The sequence below is a fragment of the Anastrepha ludens genome, chromosome 3 (assembly GCF_028408465.1).
Source record: "Anastrepha ludens isolate Willacy chromosome 3, idAnaLude1.1, whole genome shotgun sequence".
In the NCBI taxonomy this organism is placed as follows: Eukaryota; Metazoa; Arthropoda; class Insecta; order Diptera; family Tephritidae; genus Anastrepha; species Anastrepha ludens.
In genome coordinates, this window is record NC_071499.1 from 87,043,029 (window position 1) to 87,069,401 (window position 26,373).

At 35.9% G+C, this 26,373-nt stretch overlaps 1 protein-coding gene across 4 annotated transcripts in view; it reads left to right on the forward strand.

The window, feature by feature from the left end:
* LOC128858386 (uncharacterized) overlaps positions 1-26,373 on the forward strand; it is a 46,717-nt gene that overhangs the window by 18,365 nt on the left and 1,979 nt on the right. For all 4 annotated transcript variants that reach the window (XM_054094619.1, XM_054094620.1, XM_054094618.1 and 1 more), the window contains exons 2-6: positions 19,510-19,769; positions 19,863-19,989; positions 20,707-20,850; positions 20,929-22,035; positions 26,113-26,334. In XM_054094619.1, the coding sequence (XP_053950594.1) occupies positions 19,536-19,769; positions 19,863-19,989; positions 20,707-20,850; positions 20,929-22,035; positions 26,113-26,334 (1,834 nt within the window). In that variant the 5' untranslated portion in view covers positions 19,510-19,535. The remainder of the gene's footprint in view (positions 1-19,509; positions 19,770-19,862; positions 19,990-20,706; positions 20,851-20,928; positions 22,036-26,112; positions 26,335-26,373) is intronic.

Genomic DNA, 26,373 nt, shown 5'->3' on the forward strand with positions numbered 1-26,373 from the left:
CAATTCCATAGTAAACTTCAGCGATTCTGCACATTTTTGGGTAAATGGTTTTGTTAACAAAACGATTGGTCGCTTATAAGCCAAAGTCTGCTTGAAAATACGACACTTCGTCATGAAAAAATTATGGGGCTTTGTTATCGCAGTGAAGTCATCAGTAGTCATAGTCGATCTCATCTAACGGGAGGCTCGGAAAATACTCTGTTTCGATGAGGTGGGCCCAGAGGGAGTAACTCACTGCAATATCCGGAACATAAATGTGCCAAAGGCAGCTGAAACTCTTCGTCTGCAAAGGTTGGTGGTTGGACTCGGATAACGACTTTCGGTGTGCGAAGGTCCATAAAGGTGTTAAGGGGCTCCCGATGAATATCATTTATAGCCTGTCTGTATAGTGAGAGGACCTTTGATTGTCATGTACGGTCCTGGATGTCGCCAGCCAAGTTATGTAGATGCCTTCTGACGTACCCGGAGGCTCTACAATTCAGCGAGAATACCATAGTATGCAGATAATTTATTGTTTGCATATTTTTTATGTTATTTTTTATAAAACAGAATTAAATGCCACCAAAGCAAGACAAGTGCATTCATGTCGACAAACCAAGTGGCGGAAAATTTTCAAACCATCATAAAATAGCTAGTAAAACACATTTGTTGCCTGTCACTTAACATTTAACATAAATTTATCTTTCTGCATACATATCTACATATGTATGTGTGTTACTATACAATTCCGTGTACTTGCATATGTAGGCACCCTGTAGGAAATCTTCATAACTAGTTAGGCTGAGTAAGCTTTCACTTCTTGAATAACGTCTTAGCCAACAAAGGCAATAAACAATATACTGCACTTAACTTCTAATGATTTACTTCTAAAAGAAGTGGCAGCGTGCTCGGCGGTAAGACTCAGGGATTCTAGTGCTTGAAAACTAAGCCCTTTGGGCATGGAACGACGACAACATGTAACTATAGACAATGCCAGAGACTATATGAAAATTATCCTAGATTATGGCACGAACTTTCACCTACATATGTTTCCCATTTAGAAAAGAATATAGGAGAGAACAATATGAAAGCAAGCTCTCTCTATATAGGCGAGTTTAAGATGGACTGCGGTTTTGGACTAGATATAATATTTATTTGTGAACTTGGTGCCCCTCTGTTACTCAGGAAAAACACGCCAACATCTTCCAAATGAAAGTACTATGTCTTCACAGAGGCTCCATTATCTTAAAGACAGCAAAGTAGCGAATTATTCTGACAACCGTCGGCGTTACTAGCAATATCATCTTATGTAACGAAATCCTAGGTAGTGAGGAAATGCCAAACGAAATTACTTTCAGTATTTCAGTTCATGCTAATTTCTCTTACTTGTGTTCCTGGTCATCAGAATATCGAATGTAATTTAGAAGTGCATGCATCGACTAAGGTAAAAGTCTGCCTGGAATAATCTTCGATATTGACGTCGTTTAGCTGACAAGCCAGGACATTTAGAGAGAAAGTGCAACCAGAGTATGCTTTCAATTTACCATTTCATATGCCCTCTGTGGAATGCACCGATCTGATCGGCAAATGAAATGATAAACAAAAACTTGTCAACTTGTTGCCTACTTCCAGGCGAGAAGAAACTTTAGTGTAACTCGTAGAATCACTTTAAATTTTCTGGCCCTTAATTTGTGCTTCAGTAGAGTGAAGCATTGCCTCCAAGCTGTGTGTAAAAACAATCATATTTCACCTGAAGGATCATATATATACGTAAATATATATAATATATGATATATATAATATGTATATATAATTGGCGCGTCCATCCTTTTTAGGTGTTTGGCCGAGCTCCTCTTCGTGTTTCTGGTGTGCGTCTTGATGTTGTTCCACAAATGGAGGGACCTACAGTTTCAAGCCGACTCCATTCGCAACAGAACCCAAAAATGACGCATTAAAAGTTGAAGAATTTTCTCGGTCCAACATCAATGGTAACCACCTAGTGTTGTTGTATCCCAAGGGCTTTTGAAATTCGCAAATTGCAAAGTTCGTTAAATCAAATCTGCCTCCACTACCACTGCAACAGTTATTGAAAAAGAAACCGATTGCTTAAATAAACAGATGATCTAAAGAGAGGTTGCTACGTAAATCACGAGACGACTGCCAACGTTTGTCAAATGATGCCCAGTATTTTATGACTTTTTTAGCCCCGTACAATATCCAACTCAGACCTGCTAAACAAAGCTAACCAGCTTGACGTGGCGACTGAAATTTGAAAAAGAAAGTGGCAAGGATAGACCGCACGCTTAGAAAAAATGATGGCAATGTTGCTAGGCAGCCGCGGGAACCACTTTCAACAAGTTGACCGAGGAAACGCTCAACGGAAGCTGAAATTGACTCTCTTGTCTTTACTTCGTTCCACGTGAGGGAACAATAGCTCAAAAGTATTTGTTTTATTCACCAAAAAAGTATTCAAAAACAAAATTGGATTCATGTATGTGCATATTTTTTTGATTAGTGGTTTGGTTAATGGTTAATGGTTAATGGTTAATGGTAGTAAAGTGTTAAGGTATGACGCTTTAGCACTGCGAGCATATTGATCTATTGTGCACCCTATGCTGTCTATTGACTGTTAAGTATGCTTATGAATTGTACCAGCTCCTTCTGAGGGAGTGATTGAAGGTCTTCATCTGTAAGCATGAACTTGTTTAAAAACCTTTTCCTTCTATGCGTCAACCCCGGACATTCGATGATGAGATGTTCTATAGACTCCTCATCTTCGCAGCAAAATCTGCAGGTGCTGGTGTTAGTTATGCCTAATTTATGTAGGTGTTTTGCAGGTGAAGTGACCCGTGAGGGCGCCTGTGAGAGTGCGGATGCTCTTTTTGTTTAACGTGCGGGCCATGTTAGCTCTTTTAGCGTTGAAACTTAAGAACTTTTTGGAGTGTCTAAGACCCTCTACTTTGTTCCAATGCTGATTTAATAGAGTTTTGGTCCAGTATTTTACTTTTTGTTTTAGGCTGTTTTTGTTGAATCCGAACATGGGACTAGGTCCGATGAAGTTTACATCTGCCCCTTTTTTGGCTTGAAAGTCTGCCTTTTCGTTGCCGTCATATCCCTCATGTCCTGGTACCCAAATTAATGAGACATTGTTTTTGGATGCCAGGTTATTGAGTGCCTTGTAGCATTCTAAGAGAGTTTTTGAGTTGTAGGTATAGCTATCTAAAACTTTTAGAACTGACTGGCTGTCCGAGAGTATTTTGATCTTTACTCTCTTGTGGTTTCTACGTTGCATGATGTTTGCAGCTTCCATTATTGCGTATAGTTTCGCTTGGAAGATGGTGGTGTCCCTGGTGAGAGTGAATGATTTGTGGATTCTGGGCCCCACTACTCCTGCTCCTACACCATAAGGTGTTTTTGATCCATCAGTGTACCATTTTTGTGAATCATCATAGTGGCTTGGATAATTCTACCTATTTTTCGAAAGACAGCGTTTCTTAATCTTTTCCTTTGGCATTCAGTTAAAGGCAGCCCTTTTAAAAATTTAAAACATATCGGATATCAGATATTTTTTTTCTTTTAACTCCTATTCCAGCACAGGGCATCCACTACACCTTTTCTCCAGTCAACACGGTTTTGAGCTATGTACCCCAGCTCGTTCCACATAAGAAGAAGAAAGTTCATTTCAGCTTCTGTTGAGGGCCTCCAGGTGGTACGTGTTCACAAAGTAAAACCCAGCCTCGATAAGGCAAAAAACAGTGGCTAATAACAAGACTTTGTTACAACGAAAAAACCAAACAAAACCCTGACATGTGGTATCTAGTGATGATAGCATTTTTGGTCCAGTCCGTATAAACGTGCATACTTGTTATCAAATAGCGATGAAGAGTTGCAAAATTATTATTATTTTTTTTTTCAATTCGTACTTGTGGATTGAACGTTCACTGTATGATTTTTTTTTATAAATACTTATGTTATAAGGATTTCACTATTACTGCTTTTGCAAGATTTTTATGGAAAATATTTAGAGTTTCTTCATCTTACACGAACTTTTATAAATGTTGATGTTCCCCAATTACCATGTGTCGCACGTGTTCTTTTTTAACGATTTGTTTTTTTTTTTTGTACTTATTTTTCAGGAACGTATCCCCGGTGTAAAAACCGAGTTGGGTATACATACATCCAAAACGGAAATATATAAAAAATAAATAAATAAATAAAAAATAAATCATTTGCTTACCAATTACTCAGCTTTGAATCCTAATACTAAACTGTTTGATTTTAATATTGAGAAGTTTGTTCCAAGTAGAATTATTAATTAAAAAATCGTTATCTTTCTAAGTTACCAATCATAATTCTTGCAGGGGACTTTAACATATGTTCATTTGTATAGATGTGTGTATATATTATAGGTATATATTTGTACTGATGCATTTGAACTATTTAAAAGCAAAAAGTAATGCTTTCTGGTTTTGCGCAACACTTTTGTCCCAATGTTTCCAATATTTTGCTTTCTGTTATTAATTTACGATGTTTGTTTATAAAGCGACTATTCTGAATGTACTTGTGTAGAGCCAATTTCATAAGCTTACAGATTTTTAACAAGCAACACGTTATTTTAACACTGTGAGCGATAACAGTTTGTGACAATTAAAATACTTAACAAGCAAATAAAATATTTTTTTAGCAAATCAATTGCGCTGATGTGTTTATTCGCGATTTTATTTGAAGGAATTCATAAAAAAATGATTTCACGCACAGAAAAATATCTTCTAAAATATATTCATGAGGATAGACATGGTTTTTTAAGGAATCAGATCATTGATTCCAGGAATATTTCATATTTTGGCTTACGCTATCTCTTTTCTGTGATACAAGCATTCTAAAGATAAAAGAGGTTGTCTGTAAAGCGGTTACTGACGATAGTTTAACGTGACAACGTCATAAGAAAATATTGATGGAATGGTTGCAATTTTCAAAACAAAATTTTAATTTTATTTGTTTGATATATATTTTGTATGGATATAGAGGAGGAGGTAAATGGAATTGCAATGGAATAGGTCAAGTTACATTTACACAAACGTGAAAAATGACGAAACATTTATCAAATTCATGAAAGATATCTTCAATTGCGATTGTGCATCAGACGTTAATAAGTCAACAACACTAAGAGGTACCATCATCGATTCACCTTTTTCAAGACACTTTACACTCGAAACACTACCTTTCATTTCCTACTTTTTCTATCATCGTCCTATTCTCAACAGAGAAATGGTTCATTACCATGCACACAGGAAGAAGGCATATGCAAATACAAATACGTGAATTTATATATGTACATATACGCATATACATACATATATACGCTCACTTAAGTAGGAGAGAGCAAGATGTCGAACGTTGCCGTTCGTTTGCTTTGTTCGTTCCGCGCTTTCGCTTGCAGTTCATTCAAGGTAACGACAAATGAGCAAGGTAACACTAATGAGCAAGGTAACGACACATTTTTTCGTGCGTGCAGCCTGTTAAATCGAATTATAAGACGTTATCACGTCAAAAATGTAATGTTCAAATGACATAACTACTTTTTCGTATGAAGTTTTCTTTGAAATCGAAGAAAGTTATTTCGAGGGAGTATGGTGGGTTCAGAAAGCAATTTGATCGCGATAATTTTGAATGAGTTTGTTTTTATTTACTAATTTACTGCAATAATTTGATATGCTGGCAAAACGTTTTTGAATATATGTAATTACCATTGAATCCCAAATCAAGAACGAAACCTTAGCGATATTCTTTGTCTCCTTCTGATGAAATTCACCATACCTCATCCATCTCGAGCAATCGCTGCATCCGTTGCGTTCCCACACTAGCCTTACCATGTAAATTATTTTCCATGAATAAACGTCATTTGATACTTACAATTTGTTATACTAAAATTCAATAGGCTTCAAACTGCATTATCAGAAATAAGCTAAAAATTGTGGACAAAAAGTTGAAAGCTTTAATACAAAAAAATTGTAATAAAGTATAAAAACTTTTCGTTATAAGGTTTTTGTTTTAGCATGAACTATATTTTTTATAAAGAATAGTTGTGTGATTATAATTGTGTAAATGGGAAGAAGTCGTAAGGGGACGAATTACTTGTGGTTAGGACAAATAGCTGCAATAGCATTCGCTCGCTTTAGTCGGGTCTCTTTTGGCAAATAATTACAAAAACCTTTTAAGCTTCACACCCAAAATGGAAATGCACTGCCATGTTCGAATTCGTAAATACTATGTTTCAAAGTTGCCATATTACCACCTATATTCGATAGAATTATTACACTATTAGGGGTAATCATTTTTTAACCAAACCAGATGTAATCTATGCGATGGTATCCAATCTCTTTTGCAGTCTTTTGAAGAGGATTTTAGAAGGAAATGAAATGGATCTGTGCATAGCATGACTTTTTTTCCCAAGCATTCAATCATATTTCCCATTACACTTAAGGCCAAAAGAGAGGATTTAAAGGATAGGAAAGGACAAGTGGAGTGGGGATTCTTCTCAGTACATTTTCTAGATATCTCAATACCACTGACAAAAAAATGTACCATATAAGTCTGGCGAAAACCGCACAGTGGATTGTCGACGATGTGTACGGCACCCCACTTTTCGTACCATGGATAGTATCCCGTAAGTAGTCCTATCAGAACTCGTAGTTCACTCGTTCTCTGTCTGAGAAAAAATGTCGATACCACTCTGTTTCTTCTCAGGAAACGCTTGGTTGTTTGGCATGTATCAGTATTGCACCAATGGTTCTTATGACATCTCTTACTGAGAGTTTTGATATACCGAACTATGGTATTCCTGCTGTACTTGGTACTGAAATTGGCTCTGGTACAATTTGATACTACAAGAAAACGCAGTTTTCCAGTTCATTAACTAGTTCGTTGTCTTGAACACCTCAGTGTCGCACATAAGTTCAAACTCATTCCGCTTAAACACACAGTTTAACTTCGACTTACATTCCAGAACAATTTGTGAAGAGGAGCGAGTAGTTTCTAAGGCCTTTAGAGCAGCTTGGCTGTTACTACAAACCCTTGTTTTAATTCCTTGATTGCTACTTTAAGTCTTGCAAAAACTTACTACTACTTAAAGTAGCCAAGCATCTGAAGTTGCTGTTCAAATGCAATCCACGGTACAGAGAAGTAAAAGTAAACTATGTTATTTGAAAATTTATGACAAAATCTCATTTAAATCTGTTTCTATCTTTAGGAGTATACAGTAAAGTATTAAATGTATCTAATACCCGCTCGGGTTAACAAGGCAATGATTTGCTTATCTTTTGCTCGCCAAAGAAAGCGTATATGTAAATAAATTATTTTTTAGAAAATTAAGGCCCACCTAGACAGTGGTGTCTGCAATATTTCAGAATACTAACATTGGCATACTCCTGCTGAAGATATGTTAAATATTTCAGTTCTCTGAGACTGCGTGTCGGCCTAATCCCAATACTAAAACCTTCGGAAAAGTGTAGTCCGATTCTTGGTTCAAAATTTGTGTCATACTGTATAAAGAAAAATGTTTAATTATAAACACCACTGCCAAAGGCGTAGCGAGGGCGAGGCGAGTGAGGCGGCCGCCTCAGGCGCCAGACCAAGAGGGCGCCGAAATCGTACGGATATAATATAGAACTTTTTTTTCGTGGTGCTAAATTGTCACCTGAACTCAGGCGCTGGAAAAGCTCGCTTCGCCTCTGACCACTACACACAAATTTGTATCTACATAGTTTTGCAAAACGCAATTGTCCAATGGAGCGAAATATTTATTTAAATATACGTGCATGTTTATATACATATACACACCTACATAGGTATGTAGTATTACAATACATATATACTATATATTGGATGTCAAAAGCCTCATAGGGATATTCCGCATTTTGATTAGCACAAGCTAATAAAATGTTAAAATTTCCTCTAAGAACATTATCGCCGTTTTGTGGCTTATCGCTTTAATCCATTTTTAATGAAGCAGCTTCACCATAGAAAATTACACCAACAATAAACTTAAATGATTTACTTTAAAAGTTTTGGTTACAGCAATAAAATTCTCATTGCAAGCCTGCTAATCGATTATAGTAGAGACGAAGCGTGAAAATAAAAACTAAAAAAAAGTAAACGGCAGCAAGGAAAAAGGTTGAAAAACATACATATGTATATAAAATAATTGATAATGATAAACAGCTGAAATTCAACTTTCTTTTGCGTGCTGAACGCGGATCTGGGGTCAGAAATTTAAATTTTTTTTCTTTTACCAAGTTCCTGTTCGGGCCTTGTAAATAAATAAATAAAAACGATAGAATTTAAAATTTGTCAAATGGGGCTTTAAAATATTTATTGCACCTAAATATGATATAACCACTAAAGATATGTAGTATCTCAATTGCTGCTGATTGAGAGAGTTCATCGTAAGTCACTACCAGTCATTTTTTGGCTATATAGTATAGTGACGTGCTGGTTACGAAAACTTAATATGCTGACAGAAGAAAGGTTTCTACCTCAAGGCTTCAATATTTTCAGCAATTGAATTTAAATTGATTGATACAACTTTTTAAATACTTAACCGCGCCAATTTTTGGCCAGCATATTTCCTAAGAGCAAATAATATAACACACGGATTAAAAAGTCCCGGGCTTAATACATAGTTTCATTACATTCAGCTCTTTTTCAGTTAGTACTAACTTTAACTTAAGACAGCTGTTAAAATTTTATGATATTATTTTCATTAGTTGGTGAGTTATTTTGCTAAGAGTGACGCTACTTTTTTATAATTAAAACAGTGGATCAAAAAGAATTTCGCGAACTAATTTTACACTGCTCCTTGATGGGGGAAAAATACCTTTCAAGCGAAGCAATGGCTTGAGAAGTCTTATGATGACTCCGCTCCATCAAAAACAACAATAAAACGATGGTTTGCTGACTTCAAACGTGGTCGAAGAGATATCGATAATGCACAACGCAGTGAACGTTTAAATGAGCGGTAACACCAGAAAACATCAAAAAACTCCACAAAATCGTTTTGAATGATCGAAAAGAGAAGTTGCGTGAGTTAGCTGACATCGTAAAGGTATCAAAAGAACGTGTTGGCTTTATATTGCATTAGCATTTGACTATGAGAAAGCTGATTGACCGTGTCCTCGTCAATCAAAACAATGCCAAAATTATATGTATTGAACCCAGCGACTACTGGCTGTTCGCAGATCTAAAAAATTGCTCGCCGGTAAGAAATTTCCATCGAATGACGAGGTTATCACTGAAACTGAGGCCTATTTTGAGGCAAAAGATAAATGGTTCGACAAAAGGGGTATTGAAATGTTAGAGCTGTGATGGAATGATTGTGTTGAATAAAGCTAATTTTGAACAAAAACAACGTACTTTCTTTGTTAGGCCCGGGAATTTTCAGGATTCTGAAAGTGTGTGTTGTTCGCCATCAACGCATGGCTCCTCTTTTAAGATTTCTTTTAATGTTTACGGTCGATAAAGCAGATTGTCAAAACCCGATAAAAGCTACATTACAAAACTTGGAAGCACCGATTACAGCCGTAACTAAAGGGTTTTTCAAAAGTGCCGCCTCGATATCAGTAGTGGCATTTCTAAAAAGAGACAGATATACAATTTCACACGATAGAATAACGCGCTAAAATTATGAAATGGTCGTGCTTTAAGAACCACATATCCAGTGTTGCCAATTTAGCGACTTTGTCGCTAGAATTGGCGACTTTTGCTTGAGTCTTGGCGACAAAAAAAAAGTTTTGACGACAAAAATGATTTAGCGACTTATCTGGTGACTTTTGGAGAGCAAATCAAAACCATTTTAGGCAATAGATACTTTTCTGTCAACTTAATTACCCGTGAATGCCCTTTACCTTTCATACTCTAGCGTAACAATTCACTGACTTTAGATAAAATAACGCATTACTTATTGGTTGAGAATTTTGATTTTCAATCCGTCGCCATTTTTTTCAAATGAAAATTTTCGAAATTCCGTACGTACAACGATAACTACATTTATACAAATTAACAAGCAATTTCAATTTTTAATTCGAGAGGATCCGGTTTTGAGTAATCGATGCGACCATGAAGGAGGAAATGCTCCACGAGATTGTTTATAACTTTTAAATTTAGGATGACAGTCTTTAATGGACACTTAATAAAATAAAAAAAATCCGATCCACAAATTCCTTCATTTTTCCCCTAAAAAAATCACTTATTTCTTTGGTGGCTTTTATATGCCACTTTTTTTCTTTACTATGCTTAAATATATTTTATAAATCCATTTCAAGACTTTAATTAAAAATAATATAGTAAATTGTTGTATGATTTGCCTAGTTTTATTATAAAAGCGTAATAGTTAATATTATTAATTTTATAAATTTTGAAATTTCCATTTGAATCCAGTACTGGATCAACTTCGTAAATAACTTTTTCAACATTTCTTGAATCACTCATGCTTTCCAATGATATTTTAAAGACACAAATGTTTTTCAGACACAAATTAACAAAGCGTTAGAAAATTTAGTACATTTATCGAATCATAATAAAAAAAAACCAGTATTTCAGGCGATTGAAACTAACTTCCGTTGATATCAAATTTCAGTAGAGTTGGTATTACTGGTTCAATTATTATTCATCTAAAAATTTTAAGTCCGCAGCTCGCCTCTTGTGCACCTCTCAGAATGAAATTTAGGATCCGCCCCTGATGGAGTTAGCGACTTTCTAGCGACTTTTGATATTGGCCCTAGCGACTAAGATTTATTGGCGTTGGCAACAGTGCACATATCTCAAAATTCGTAACTTTTTTGGTGGGAATAATTGCCCGAATTAGTCGAAAATCCAAAGGTTGGTGTAAAAATTTCAAGAAACTGATTCTAACGGTTAAAGAAAAAAACTGGTGGACTAAAACCTGGACATTCTGCCAAGAATATTGCTGCTGCAGCGCAAAATGTCGCTGAACAACTATGGCATTCATGAGTCGACTGTTTGTCGGATAGATGTGACGTGCTCATGGTGGACATGAAAATTACTGACGTATGCCATTTTTCACTAATAATTGTTTAGAAGCATATTTGGAATAATAATAGTGAAACCTAAAGGAATCTAAATTTTTACATGTGTTATATTAAAATAACATCTAGGTGCGACTTGTGCAAGATATTTATTTCATAAGCACCTACATACTGTGGTTTATTGCTTCATACAAATTTTAAGCCCAAACCCATATGTATGTGCTCAAAAGATACAGATTTTATTACTGTATGATTTGATCATGAAACAAATTAAAATATTAACAGCTCGAGTCAACGATCAAGTATTGCTTTAAAATTATTATTTTTTTTTTGTAAGTTCCTCATTTCCAAGTTATTCACCTAATAAAAATACGTAAGTATGTATATAACAATCCAGAGATGATTCTTCAAATATCAGCAGCATTTGATTTAGTGCCAGCCTTATCATTGATGAAGGTCAATCAATTAGTACGCGTAGATACACATACGAACCTACATAGCTTTTTCAGAAAGAGGCAGTTGAACCTACATAAAGTCAAAATAATCTATGTTTGAATGTATGCTTTTTTTTCTTTTATAAGAGTATTAATTGTTGGAAATTCATGAGTTAACTGGCCTCGACTACCCTAGAACAAGGTGGCACGATCTTACCACAATCACATGTTTTCGATATTGATAATTTGTAATTTAGATCACACAGCTGAGATTTTATCAATCTGTGACGCTTGCTTATGTACCAAGTTCAGTAAAAATTTCTAATCCTATCCCATTTTACACATCCCACTTGCCATTGATCAACTGAAAGACTTTAAAATGTAGAAGCTCAATTCTTGCCCTCTCGTTTGTTTTCAATCTTTCAAAGAAATAAGTTTCTTACACCTTTAAGAATTCTTCGTATCGCTCTTCCTTTCTATCTCAATTAAATACAAATTGTGCTCGTAATGCTCGTATTGAACGTGCACTTCGTGATTTTAATGAGATTCCCAATTCTCAGTTCCTCACTTCTCAGTTTCAAAGAAATCATTTTCTGTGCTATTGAAGTCTATCTTTTACTTAGTTAGGCGTGAGTTTGTAATTAATTTTAAATTTTAATTTCCTATATAATTGCATTATTTCTTAGTTTCAGGAGCCAGTTTGAGATCAGGTTTTCTTGACTTCTTGAAATAAATAAATAAATAGATGATCCACTCTTATTCAAATATTTAATTTGAATTCAAAAATAAACTTGAACTTGAAAGACGCTGTGTAATTCACAAGTATAAGTGAATGTGCTCTAAATTATTGTCCTCATCTCACAAAGTTAAAGTAGTGTTGTTAGATAACCCAAATGCTTACAAACATATGAATACACAGCCCTTTTAAAAGAGACACAGCTTAAAATTCATTATTTTTCAGAAAACGTAAAATAAACAGTATTTTTGAACTTTTAAAGATCTGAAAAAAAAGAAAATTTATCAAGATTGTTTTTAATTTATATGTATACATCCATATATACCTAATATATGACACCGTTTATTTGGCCAAACAAGAGACCTACAGTTTCATGCCGCCTCCGAATGGCAAATGATTTTTTACGAGGAGCTTTTTTATGTCGGATTTCCGCCATTGCCTGCCGAGGGGCGACTGCTATTTTTCTATCATTTGATGTATCATCTCCAGCGTTTTGATTCCGGGGATTGCTTTAATACTTGTTGGAAGAACTGATTTTTGAATTATAATCTTTTTGATACAATTTTTCCGCAATTTTAAATTATTTTTCGAATAATTATTTCACTAAATTGTTGCTCATTTCTTACTGCATTATTTTTAGTTGTGACTCCTTTCTAATATTCAAGGCCATAAAGTAAGTGAAAAGCAATTTTAAAAAGAAAAAGAAGGAGTCACATCTCGAAAAAGTTATATTTTCAAAAGAGAGATATTTTGGATTGTGCCACTTTTGTAGAGGGTGTGCGATGCTTATATATTTAAGTGCGATAATTAAATGCATATTTACTGAAGTAAATCAGTTTTGAATTTCAAACGAATTTCATGACCCATAGCAAAGCAGTTTATCAATTGTTTCTGTTTCGTCGAAGCGTTGCGAAATTGGCAATGAACTTCCAGTTCCATATTCTTCCCTTTATATTTTCTGTTGATTTGTATTATTCTGATGTTTATATGTATTTTCATATTTATTGTAAGACATTGTACCATATTTTATTGACAATAAATAATTCTGAACGGCATTTGTGTGAACAGCCATCTCAGTCACATGACACTCGACTTACATTCGTTTACAATATACAAATGTACATAAATATCAAATGATTTTTAAATTTTGCTAATTATTCACTATTATTACTGTAAAAACAAAACAGTTGCCAACAAACATGTTTATTAGTAATTTTAATAAAACCCCACATTTTCTGCTCAACTACCGCAGTTTGCACAAGCTTTTAACAGTTTTTTGTTCAAAGTATTTACATACCTTCATACATACATATACTCGTACATAAGTTGCTGAAATAGTTTAAATGCATTGTTATTGCTCTTTGAAACATGCAGCGCACGATGAGTTTTGCCTTTCAAAACAATGCGCTAAGTGCAACAACTACATAAATAAATAAATAAATAACAAAAAAGTCAAAATTCGGTCCGGATCGACAACTCAATACTCTAGGTTGTTCAATAAGTTTTGCGGTTCTTTCAACGAGATTCCAATTTACGAATTCCATCCCTAAAGTGAGAATCTGGAAGGGCTGCGAAATACGCTTCCACAGCTGTTATGACCTCATCATTTGATAAAAAACGCTTTCCACGCATACATTTTTTTAGGTCCGGAAACAGATGGGAGTCGTTAATGGGCAAATCTGGTGAATACGGTGGATGCTTTAATAATTCGAACTTTAATTCATGGATTTTAGCTATGGTCAGAATGCTGACCCTTTGAAAAATATTTTTTCCCTTTACAAGCTAGATATTTTTTCACGAAATTTTTCTTCAGCTGGTCTAAAGGGTTGCAATAATATTCAGAATTTATTGTTTTACCAGTTTGCAAGTAATGCACAAGCAAAAAAATTCCTTACGCATCCCAAAAAACTGATGCTAACACCTTCTTGGTCGATTTCTGGGCACGAACTCGCTTCGGAGTCGAAGAACCAGGTTTACACTACTCTTGAGCTTCTTGTTTTGATTAAGGATCATGGTAATAGACCCAAGTCTCCTCCATAATGCTGAATCGATGAACAAAATCTATTTTGTCTTTTCGAAAACGGTATCCGAATGCGGTACCCATTATGCACAGAGTTGCCTAGGACTTCTACTAAATCGCTTCCAGTCACTTAACGATTTTCCAATACGATATCATATATCTTTTCTACGATTTCTGATGCTGTTGCTGTTTTTGGACGTCCTTGACGTGGATCGTCTTCAAGGCTTGTACGACCACATTTCAATTCAGAAAGCCATCTTTCTGCTGTACTGTGCGAAAAGTTTTTATGGTATACTCGTACACTTTCAACATTCGTTCCTTTGCTTTTAAATCGACAAAACAAAAAATTCAATCACTGCACGATACTTGCTTTTCTCCATTGTAGAAAATACTTTTCTCGCTTGTAAACAAAGAATGAATTGACAGATTTAAATAAAACTTCACATACCTTCATATGAAGAGCGCAATAACATAACAAAGAAAACCATTGACAATAAAAAAATTTAGGCTTATTGAACAACCTAGTATTTGGCTGGTATCTTTGGCTGTCAAATTTGTAACGTAAATTAACGTTATGTGGCTTCTGGCCGTGTTATTGACCGATTTCGGCTATTTTCAATACTAAACTACCACGGATAAAGAGCAATAAGTGCACCAAGTTTCATTGGAATTAATTAATTTTTGCTCTCGTTATCATGCACACGGACAGGCGGACAGGCTGACAGACAAAGCTAAATTGACTCCTCTTATCATTCAGAGCATTTTGAGATATACAGTTTGTCAAGAATATCTTTGCATACTGAAGAAAAATTTAAAATTCTAGCTTTGATCGAGAACTCCAACAACAAATAAAAAAGCAAACCAAAAATGTATACACACATTTCATTACTGTACTTGTCTACGACTATTAGGCGCCAATAGTTATTAAATAAACACACACACTACAAAAACAAAAACAAAAAAGGTGTTTACTCTATTTAAAAAGTATCAAAAAAATCTTCGCATAACTGATGAAAACAACAAAAAATGCAGTTATTTTCCGCGAATTTCATTCATTTGGGGTTTTTTGCAAATGGTATGGAGTGTGAAAGGGGTAAGAAAATATTTAGTTGATTTAATTAGTTTCGGAATATCATATTCCAATGGTATTTTTCCCCACTCTTCTCTGATGAATCTTATTAATTCAGTTTTATTAGTTGGCGATCTTTTTCCTACTTTTATTTTTAAATGAACCCACAAATTTTCGATTGGGTTAATGTCGGGGCTTTCGGCGGGAATATCAATAACTTTGGTGCAGTTGTAGAGTAACCAGGACCTGCATAAATAAGATATATGTTTGGGATCATTATCTTGATAGTATTTGTATTTAAATTTGTTCAAGTTTTCCGGGTCAACAAAGCCGAATTTTCTAATACTGGAAGTCAATTCGTTTTGTAAAATATCAAGATATAATATACTTCCTTGGTCATTATTTCGTCAAAAATTTTGATTTCACCCACTCCCATTGTTGATATACAACCCCAAACCATAACTGACAGTTTTCCAATCTTTACGGGAGGGCTAATATTTTTGTTTTGTAGTGCTGTGAGAGGCTTACGCCAAACTCTCTGGGGTCCATCATGGTAGTAGAGCATCATTTTCGTCTCATCTGAGAAAATAACGTCATCCCAGTACTCGTGGGTAGCGATATAGCTCAGTGGCAAATCGCAATCTTTTATGAACGTTTTGTGCTGATAACAGGGGTTTTTTCCTATCCATTCTTGAAGAATATTTGTGTTTTTGCAACACTTTTCGAACAGTTTCACGAGAAATTCTTAACCCGTAGTCTTTTTCCGTTGAAGAGCTTTTTTTGAAGAGCTAATCCTCTTGTACTGCTTTGCGGGCTGTTATAAATAGTTTTAATAATTTTACGTTCAATTCGCTGCGTCACTTCTGCGTATAGACCCTTTCAACTCGAGTCTTTCTTCATTTTCAGCACGGTTTATTATATACAGTTCTAATTTTGAGGGAGAACATATCGGCGATTTCTCTGGCTGATTTGTCTTTGAAGTGATTGAAATACACTAATTGAATAAGATTTTTTGAAACTCGTTTTCCTGGCTTTTTTTTATTCAAATCTGAGATCACTTGAAGCACTGAAGACAATCACTTTATAACTAAATAATTTCTTACCCCTTTCACATTCCATACCATTTGCAGAAAAAACCCAAATGAATGAAATTCGCGGAAAATAACTGCATATTTTGTTGTTTTCATCAGTTATGCCAAGATTTTTTTGACACTTTTTAAATAGAGTAAACGGCGGCCGCGTGACTACCATTCGAATTTCAGAGAGAGAACGTTGGTTCGAATCTCGGTGAAAGACCAAAATGCAGGAAAAGTTTTTTCTAATAGCGGTCGCCCCTCGGCAGGCAGTGGCAAACCTCCGAGTGTATTTCTGCCATGAAAAAGCTCCTCATAAGAATATCTGCCGTTCGGAATCGGCTTGAAACTGTAGGTCCCTCCATCCATTTATGGAACAACATCACGACGCACACCATAAATAGGAGGAGGAGCTCGGCCAAACACCCAATATATATATATATAACAGCTTGTTTGTTATTGTTTTTGTAATGTGTGTGATTATTTAATACCTGTTGGCGCCTAATAGTCGTAGACAAGTACAGTAATGGAATGTGTGTATACATTTTTTGTTTGCTTTTTTATTTGTTGTTGGAATGCTTGATCAAAGCTAAAATTTTATATTTTTCTTCACTATGCAAAGACAGTCTTGACCAACTGTATATATACAGCCTGTGTAATAGAAGTGTGACCAACAAAATTCAAATTTAGAGTTCCGTTTTAAAAAAAATACAAATGCTGCTAAATAGGCGTATCCTTTTCGTAATACACACTGTGCAATTTGTTAGTTTTGTGGGAAATGAAAAATAATTTGAAGCACTGTTCCTATGTACACACACTAAAGGTCCAAAAATGTCACGTGAATCTGTAGCAAGATACTATGATACAAGTATATATGAAGAAGTCTAACATATTCATATATAAATGGGTACAATAGTATACTAAAGTTAAAAACGTTGACGATTTCCCCGGACGACCCAAAAAAACTTCCTCTCCAAAGCAAAATTAGAAAATCATTGGCTTATGTGTGCCAAAGCTGAACTTTTTTTTGCGTGAAACTGAAGCACCTTTAAGGAAAAGTGCTGTTAATGCATCCAAAGACACGACTCGAAGACATTTACATGCAGAAGATCTCAAATTTCGAAGCACATTGAAAAAAAGCTGATGTCATTGTTACACATTGAAAAAGGACTTGCATGGGCCAAGGCAAATTCAGATCGGAATTAGTCAAACGAAATATTCGCGGTTGAATCTTCCTTTTGGGCGAAAATTTGCATACATCGGTTCTGGTGTAATCGAAAACTTCAGACAACGTAGTAGGGTAGAAGTAGTTTAAGGAAAATCTTAAAGAAAATCAAATATGTGTGAACGGTCAAACAGGTATCAAGGAAAATTCGGTTGATTTGAAACCGATTGCCTACACAACTTGTGCAGAAATTAACACAAAATATTACTCGAAGATAAGACTATACATTTTTTGAATATTATTAAATTTTATTGATAATATTTATTATACGCAATATAGTATAATAAATATTATAAGCCCATAAAATGCCCCAAATAGTTTCTAAGTTAGGGCGGTCACGCTTCTATTAGACATATATAACATATTTCTATATCTATCTTGATTCTTTTATGTGAGCACACGTCATGTGAACAATGTTAAAATGCCCCTGAGCAGAAGTGTGTGGGGTATAAAAATCACTAGATTTTGATATTTGTTAATTTTAAAGCCATAAATTGTGATTTAGGGGTCGGAATCATTTTCTAATATGCGAATTTTAAGTGTTTTTAGTTTTTATTGACTCCATTATTTATTGCTTCTGTTAATTAACATTCCCAATGTTTTAAAACAATAGTAATTCAATCGTAACATAATTAAGAAAACATTCCCAATGTTTTAAAACAATAATAATTCAATCGTAACATAATTAAAAAATATATTTAAAATATGATTAGCTTGTGCGAATGCATCCAGTGATGCGAACACCAACAAAAATATAAGCTTAGTAGAGTAATTCGAGAAGCGTTTTTCTTTTAAGCCTCTTATGACGACTGTCTTCTCTCATTACACATGATGCCAAAGTATTTGGGTCCAAGAATAATCGCTTTTGATAGCGGGTTGCTGTGTTTTTTATTTCCTCTTTAACCGTCGGTATTTTGAGATCCCTGTGTATTTGGGCATTCCAGACATACCAAGAGCAATTTATTATCATCCTACGTCTTTATACTGAAGTATTCTCTGTAGTATTTCTATATTTGAGTTGGCTGCAGTACCCCATAGCTGGATACCGTATGTAGAAATGGGTTTGAGAATGACCTTACACAATAAAATTTTGTTATGTAGCGGCAAGTGGAATTTTTTGTTTAATAACCAGTGGTAGTAAGTTTTTAGGTATCATATTTACATTTGCCTGATTGCCGCAATGTAACACTATTAATTAGAACTACAATAAAAACCGAATTTGAATAAATATAATTGTTTGTTTTCTAAGATCTTCTGATTTTTTCATAAAAATGCATCTATTCAAGGGTGTATTTTGATATAATTATAAAAATTTAAATGTTTTTTCGGACTTCCTGTCATGTAACCAAATTAATCAGAACTGACCCAGGTAATGTCTTTAAGTATCTAGGATGACTTCCCCGTTAACACAGGAAGCAGAAGTACTTCAAATCGGACATCTATGCCTACTGGCCTCTGGTGACGGTCAAGCATTGTTTGACAAGAACTTTATATGTGTGCGTGTCGGGTGCTTGACGCTAATATCTAAAATTTTTGATTTTTACCGACAACAAGTATGTGTGACACGACGCCACCCGACTGCACTAACACATACAAAGCTCAGTCAAGCATGCTGTATCGTCACCAGAGGCCATACAAATGATGAGCCCCATTTGGAATAGATAGAATTACATGCAGTCAGAGAATTACATTAAATACTTGATGGTGTTGACCTAATTTGTGAGACGTCTTTCACAAAATTCTATTTATGCAAATCATTCTAAATATTTTGACCATATGTAGTACATGTGCCTGTATGTATGTAGCTTTGCATCCAACTGCTTTAAGTAGTATTATGGCTTCATTGACGAAATTCATTCATCAATTCTGGTAATAATTGACCTTCAATAGATCTGTTTTAAATCGCTTTCATTTTGTTTTTCTAATTTTAGTACTCAGCTATAAATATCAATGAATAATGGAAAAATCAGCAACATATGACACAAACAGCCATGTCTACCGTGAGACGACATTACCCAATATCAACGTCAAGGCAAATCATATATCCGATGATAGCAATGAACCGGCAAAGACAACGTCAGAGCCGAAGCCAAAGAAAGTGCGTCGCGACAAAAGTGATTTGGGTGAGAATTTCAAAGCGCCAGATGGCGGCTGGGCTTGGTTGGTGTGCATCGCAGCGGGTTGTTCGAACGTGAGTAATGGCATACTTTACGTTTTACTTTTATTTGCGTTTGGTGGTGATGATTATAACCAATAATAATTTTTTTATTTGTTTATTTCTTAGCTATCGATCTATCCATGCATGCAGCAATTTGGTTTTATATTCCGCGAGCGTTTGGCCATTTTGGGTATGAGCAGTTCCCAAATCACAACAATCATCAACACCAATCCTGCGGTGTCTTCATGTACAGGTAAAAGGAAACATTGAAATTTATTGAAATATTGGATAGTAATCCGCAAGTTGATAGTTCCGATCTCTACTATGAACATGTAACTAGTAAGTTTGAGTCACATAAGTGTGTCACATCAATACATATGTACTAGGTTGTTCAATAAGTTTTGGGGTTCGATAAGAAAAACGCAACTTTATGGTTTGAAATGCACTTTTTTATTCAGTATACTTTCCCTGAACATCAATTCACTTGTTCCAACGAGATTCCAATTTATGAATTCCGTTCCTGCAAAATACGCTTCCACAGCTGTTATAACCTCATCATTTGATGAAAAACGCTTTCCACGCATGCATTTTTTTAGGTCTGGAAACAGATAGAAGCCGCTAGATGAAAAATCTCGTGAATACGGTGGATGCTCCAATAATTCCAACTTTAATTCATGGATTTCAGCCATCGTCAAAATGCTTTTGTGGAACGATGTATTATCCTGATGAAAAATAATTGTTTTCTTTTGCAAACAGGGTCTTTCTTCAGGATTTTTTTCTTCAGTTGGTCTAAAAGAATATAATAATATGTATTCAGAATTTTTTGTTTTAGCAGTTTTTAGACGGACGGACGGAAATTTAATCTTACTATATAAAAAAGTAGACGTGGTTTTATCCGATTTCAATAATATTTATGCCGGATTTAAGTGCAGGCAGTTTTCTAAATATGTTTTTCCTTACTCTCTCACAGGTCTCTTAAATGGACCCATGTTTCGACGCTTCACATTCCGTCAAGTCGCCTTGGCGGGTTCACTTTTCATATTCGTCGGCCTTATGCTGACAGCCTTCTGTGAGTCCTTTATAAGTTACATGATAACTTATGCGATTCTTTTTGGTAAGTTATTCGAACTATATTTATTGCACATATGGCTTAAAATATTAATTTGTAAACCAACTGCATGTCTCATACTAGGTTTCGGTGTTGGCATCAGCGTTTCCGCCTCTTCGCTGGCGATAAATACTTACTTCAAGAACAAACGTCGTCGCGCCGCTGGCTTTTCGTGGACACTTACTGGTCTAGGCCCGATATTCTTGCCCCACGTGGTCACACTTTTCGTATCTTATTACGGCGTGCAGGGCACTGTGATCATATTTGCCGCCCTCTCACTACACTCAATGGTGTGTGCACTCATCTATCAACCGGTACGCTATCATGCACCACCACCGGATGCGACTGAAACGGCAGCAGATTCCGGTATTGGTGCCGGCGAACCTGAGTACCTTTGCGAATATTGCCAAATGCAATGCAAACGTAACGGCATATTTTCGAGCCAATATTTGTATCAAGACGATGATGAAGCTATGCCTGGGTATGAAATAATTGAGCCAGGTACACCGATGTTGTCGCGCGCTAATGATGGTTGGTTCGGTTCGAAGTTGTCGTTGGCCTCTACGCACAGAGCTGGTACGCCACGCTTTCGTCCCGTGTCCAGTTCTAAAGATATTCACGCCACAAGTCGTCTAAATCGTGTGAAATCTGTTGAAGAACTGAAGACGGCCGAGGTTTACAAACCGAACAACTTCAAACGAGAACGCGACGAAGTCTTGCTCAAAAGTTCGGGTAGTAATGCTAATTTTCGTGCGCAACATTTTGGTGGAATGCATGGTATGGCGGCTCAATTGCATTGTACTTGTGCGGAGGAGCGTATGCTTCTCGAAAAGGCACAGCTTCGATCAGGTCTTGTAGGCCAAAAGTTAGAAGCGACGGCGGAGGAAGATGGAGATGCTTCTGTATCCGTGAAGAGTTTCACATTTTTGCAAAAGGTGGTTGCGTTTTTCGATCTGGATTTGTTGACTGACTTTACGTTTGTCAATCTGGTAATCGGCTTGACGATAATCAATTTCGGCGAACTGAATTTTTCCATATTAACACCTTTCATATTGAACGACTTCGGGTTTACAACGTCGCAAATCACATCAGCCATGTCCGTTCTCGCTGGATTGGATATTATTGTGCGATTTATTGTGCCATTTGTGACGGAAAAAATACCGTGGGATAATCGTGTGTTCTTCCTAACAGGTAAGGTTTAAGGTGGGTTCAAGATGATGGTTTTATTCCATTTTTTTTATGGAAAAAGCGAAATCCTTAACGCTAATCTCATAGGTTATTTTTATATTTTCTCAAATGGACTTCTTTACCCCTTAGAGTACGGAGTGGGGAACTTTAGGACCCCCAAGATTAGTTTTTCTTTAACGGTAACTTTACTCTTAACTCTTTCTCTCTTTTTCCCTTTAGGTAGTCGAGTTTTATTTTAAATCCTGTATAAAAACTTATCGTTATTTTAATTTACTAACAGTCTTTGTAATATTAATATGCCAAGTTATAAACAAAACAAAACATTTTGTGTGGGGGACTTTAGTGACCCCACTCCGTCCATTATGTTATAAAATAGATTCCGTACTCTAAGAGTTAAAGGCCTTATCTTACATAGGCACATAGGTTACATAGTAGGATAGAACGAGCATAGAAGGAAGATGACTGTGTTGCGGTTGCGTTAACCGTTTTATGCTGCCGATGAAGTTCAGCAGAATTTTAATATCAAGATATCAGCGAGAGCACGGCAGCTAAGGAGAAGGTGCTGAGTTGATTCCACCTCATCCTCCATACAGCCATACAGTCTCACAGCTTGCATGCCTCGCGGGTAGTGTCCTGTGAAGGATAGTGTCCACGAAGTTCGAGAGCTGAAATTTTTTCAACCTCAGAAGATCGCTCGAACGCCTCCGATCCACAAGTGGTCATGAGGATTTCGCGACCGTACAAATTTGTGTACTTCCCAAGCACTCGCTGAGTTCACCTATCTTTCCAGGAGCACATCGCAGGTAATCAAGGGGATCCCTGTTCGCTGGAAAGTCACCTCACATGCCCCCTTGTCTGACCAGCTCATCTGCCTTACAGTCTCCCGCAATGCAGCTGTGACCAGGAACCCAGATGAGTCTTATGTCAAAGAATTCGAATGCACCATCATTGACCCGAGGGCCCTGATTGCCGCTTGGCTATCGGAATAATTATTTACTTTCTTGGCAGTACCTTCTTTAATACGCATGTGAGTAGCCAGTCAGCTGCTTCTTCAATTACGTCTACCTCTGCTTGTAGCACACTGCAATGGTGCGGTAACCTGTGTCTGACAGGGAGCTCCTCGCCGAATACTCCTCCGCCAACCTTTTCTTCCAACTTCGATCTATCCGTGCACAGGTGCACCAGTCGCTATCTCCAAGTGTAGCCCCCCGTCCACTCCTCCCTTGATAGAATGTGAGTGGAGAATGTTCCGCTTGGACTAAGCGAGGGTGGACATTGATTCGTCGAAAAGGGGATGAACCCAAAATTTCTTAGGATACATGAATTTCCATAAGTATCGAGTCTATAGCCCGAACCTCTTAGTCTGATTGCGGTACGTGCAGCAGCAATGTTGCCGATGTCTACTGGTACCACATTTAACATTGCGTTAAATGCTGGAGTAAGAGTAGTTCGAAGCACCGCACTGATTTCGATGAGCGCAGTCCTTTGAACTCTCTAAAACTTTTTCACCGATGTCATCTCCTATAGTGAGTTGCACCAGACTATGACTCCATGTAACGAAATTGGCTTTATAATGGTATTATAGAGACAAAATACAACCCTAAGCGAAAGACCTCATCTTTTGACAATAGCGCCTTTACATCCATACAAGGCGATAGCTGCCTTCGTTATTTGAAGGTAATGTGAAACACAAATTTTCTTTCATGAGAAGACAAGGGTTCTCCAAAAACAGCTTACTCCATCAAATGTCTGGTGAATATGAAAGGTGCTGTAACACTTACCCGTGTTGACGTCCATGTGAAAAATAAACGTATAATGACCGCTTCTGCTTTTGGTAATTTTTCTTTAGCGAATCGTTTGAAATGAATTAGTTATCGTCGGAAGGCATTTACAATAATAGTTCCATTCGTTCTACAATTATTTATAATTATTACAAATTATCATAAATATGCGTTCGTTAACACCACAAATTTTCCGAGATATTCCCGGTGGCCATTTAACTCACAGCTTCCTTTTGGCTTTCATGGGCGCACTTTAAATTTGAATTTACTCAAACATAAACTATAAATACAACCTTAGTCTTCATATACCTGTTTTCCTCCAATGATTTGAAATTTCTCATTTTTTGAAAACTTTTTTAAAACTCAATTCATGATTCAATGATAAAAGGCAGCTTTCTCATTTCCTCTTGACAAATCGTCTTCCTAAGCAAGCCACTGGGTTGCTAGCTCTAGAAATTTTGACTAAAAGTGGAGGAAAAGTAAAATTTGTAGAAAAAACATTTCATTTTCAATATGGTCTGCTTACGAATTACAGCACGCTAAAGAGTTTTCATCGGTATGTTCAGGACTATGGTAGTATGACAATGAAATACCGCTTAAGTCAGGACATAATAGAGTAATTGAGGCAATCAGAGATCGATGAGTGGAGAATGTACAAAGCTTTACTTCTTGATTATTTTATGTGTAATGTGGTGATTTAGACGGAATTCATGTTTTGCAAACACCTAGTTTTCCCAAAGAGTTGCGGCAGGGGGAAAAATTGGATAGCCCCGACGAGATCGATAACATTTCAGACCTCATTATAAAAAAGTTGGGATTGACGGAACTTCTTTCCAATGAGCCCACCTTCCCATGGTTGGATGAAGTGTCCAGAGGAGGCTTGCCAAAGCATAGTATCAGCATGAAAAAGCTCCACATAAAACTGTAGGTCAATCCATTCATGGAATAACAACAAGACCCGCGCTACAAATAGGAGGATCTCGACCAAAACCTAACAGAATTGTACGTGCCAATTATTTATTTATTTAAAAAAAAAAAGTTTCAAGTTTTCGCAACTTCGCGATCGGTTTTAAATTTAAAAAGTAATTCACAAAATAAAATCTTGGACTAAGTGAAATAATTTCTTGTTTGAATATTAGACCTGGCAATTTCCGCTAATAACTTCTATTTGTACCATTCTTTACTTTCAAATATTAATTAAAATTTATTTTTTAAACCGTTTACAGTTTCTTTCCATTTAAGTAAGAAAATACTTTTTTGCTATTGTACCATTTTTACCAAAAAGAATTTAATATTTTCCACTTTATTCAACTTCTTAAAAAATCAAAAATCGAATGTCACTCGTGAGCAAACCTTTAATAATTGAATCATGAACTCAATTAAAAAAATTTCGTTTTTTGGTATTTATTACTAAAACACTAAATGAACCTGGTCCATTCTTTGCGTCGACGAAAGCTTATACCCAATCAAGCTAAATCCGCCTATCTCAGCCGAATATATTTGACCATGATCACCGTTTGGTAGATACCTGGTTTGAAGCTCACCGTGGGCATGTAACACTAAATGATAGAAGTCGGTTACCTCTCTACAGTAATACCCTTCTACCATGAAAAAGCTTCTATTAAAATTATCTGCAAAGTTGTTGTTTAGACGGCAACGAAGTAATATGTTGCATTGATTTATTTGAGCAATGCGATCTTAGCTTTGCCGTAAATAAACCGCTGTCACATCCCCGGTCACGTCAACACATCAGCTGATTTCTTTAAAATCGGTGAGAGCTGGTCAACGGTTTGATGTTGGTCACACCTTCTGAATGAACTCTTTTCTATTAATAATTCAAAGGTGCAGCAAAAAAAGTTACACACCGCTTTTTGAACCTTTCAATACACAGGATACAAAATAAAACAAAGAACTATCGCATACGCAAATGCTTTTGATGTCTTATAAAAAATATATTGAACTGTCATTAGAACAATTTTGACGTTGATGTCATGAGCTGGTAACACTTCATATCGTTCACCCTGTATATTTTTTTGGTAGTTCAATAAATTGGTAGATGGTAACATATTTTCTCTATATTTGTTTAGTGTTTTTCGATTTTTAAGGAGGCAATTAAAGAAAATTATCGAAACAATATTTTTTCGATTTTTAATGGAACATTTAAAATCTAAAAAAAATATAGTTAAAATAAATATTACCTATCAAAAATATTTATAGTGTGACTTTCAGATCGAACTATGAAAATTCATGTAGCCTGGTGTAATTTTTCATAAAATATATTTTTTCTCATAATTTCCAGGCGTTGTTGGGATCGCTCTCGGTCGAACAGTTGTAGCCTGTACACGCTCCTACACAGTTATACTTTGTACCTTTGTCTGGATCGGCATGTGCAAAGGTGTGCGCACTATTTTTTGGCCACTTATAATACCCGGTTGTGTGCCACTGAAACGCTTACCCGCCGCCTCTGGTTTGCAATTACTCATTTCCGGATTATTCAGCTTTGCTTGCGGACCCTTAGTAGGTGAGTTATATAAAAACTTCCAAGTTCATGCATATTTCA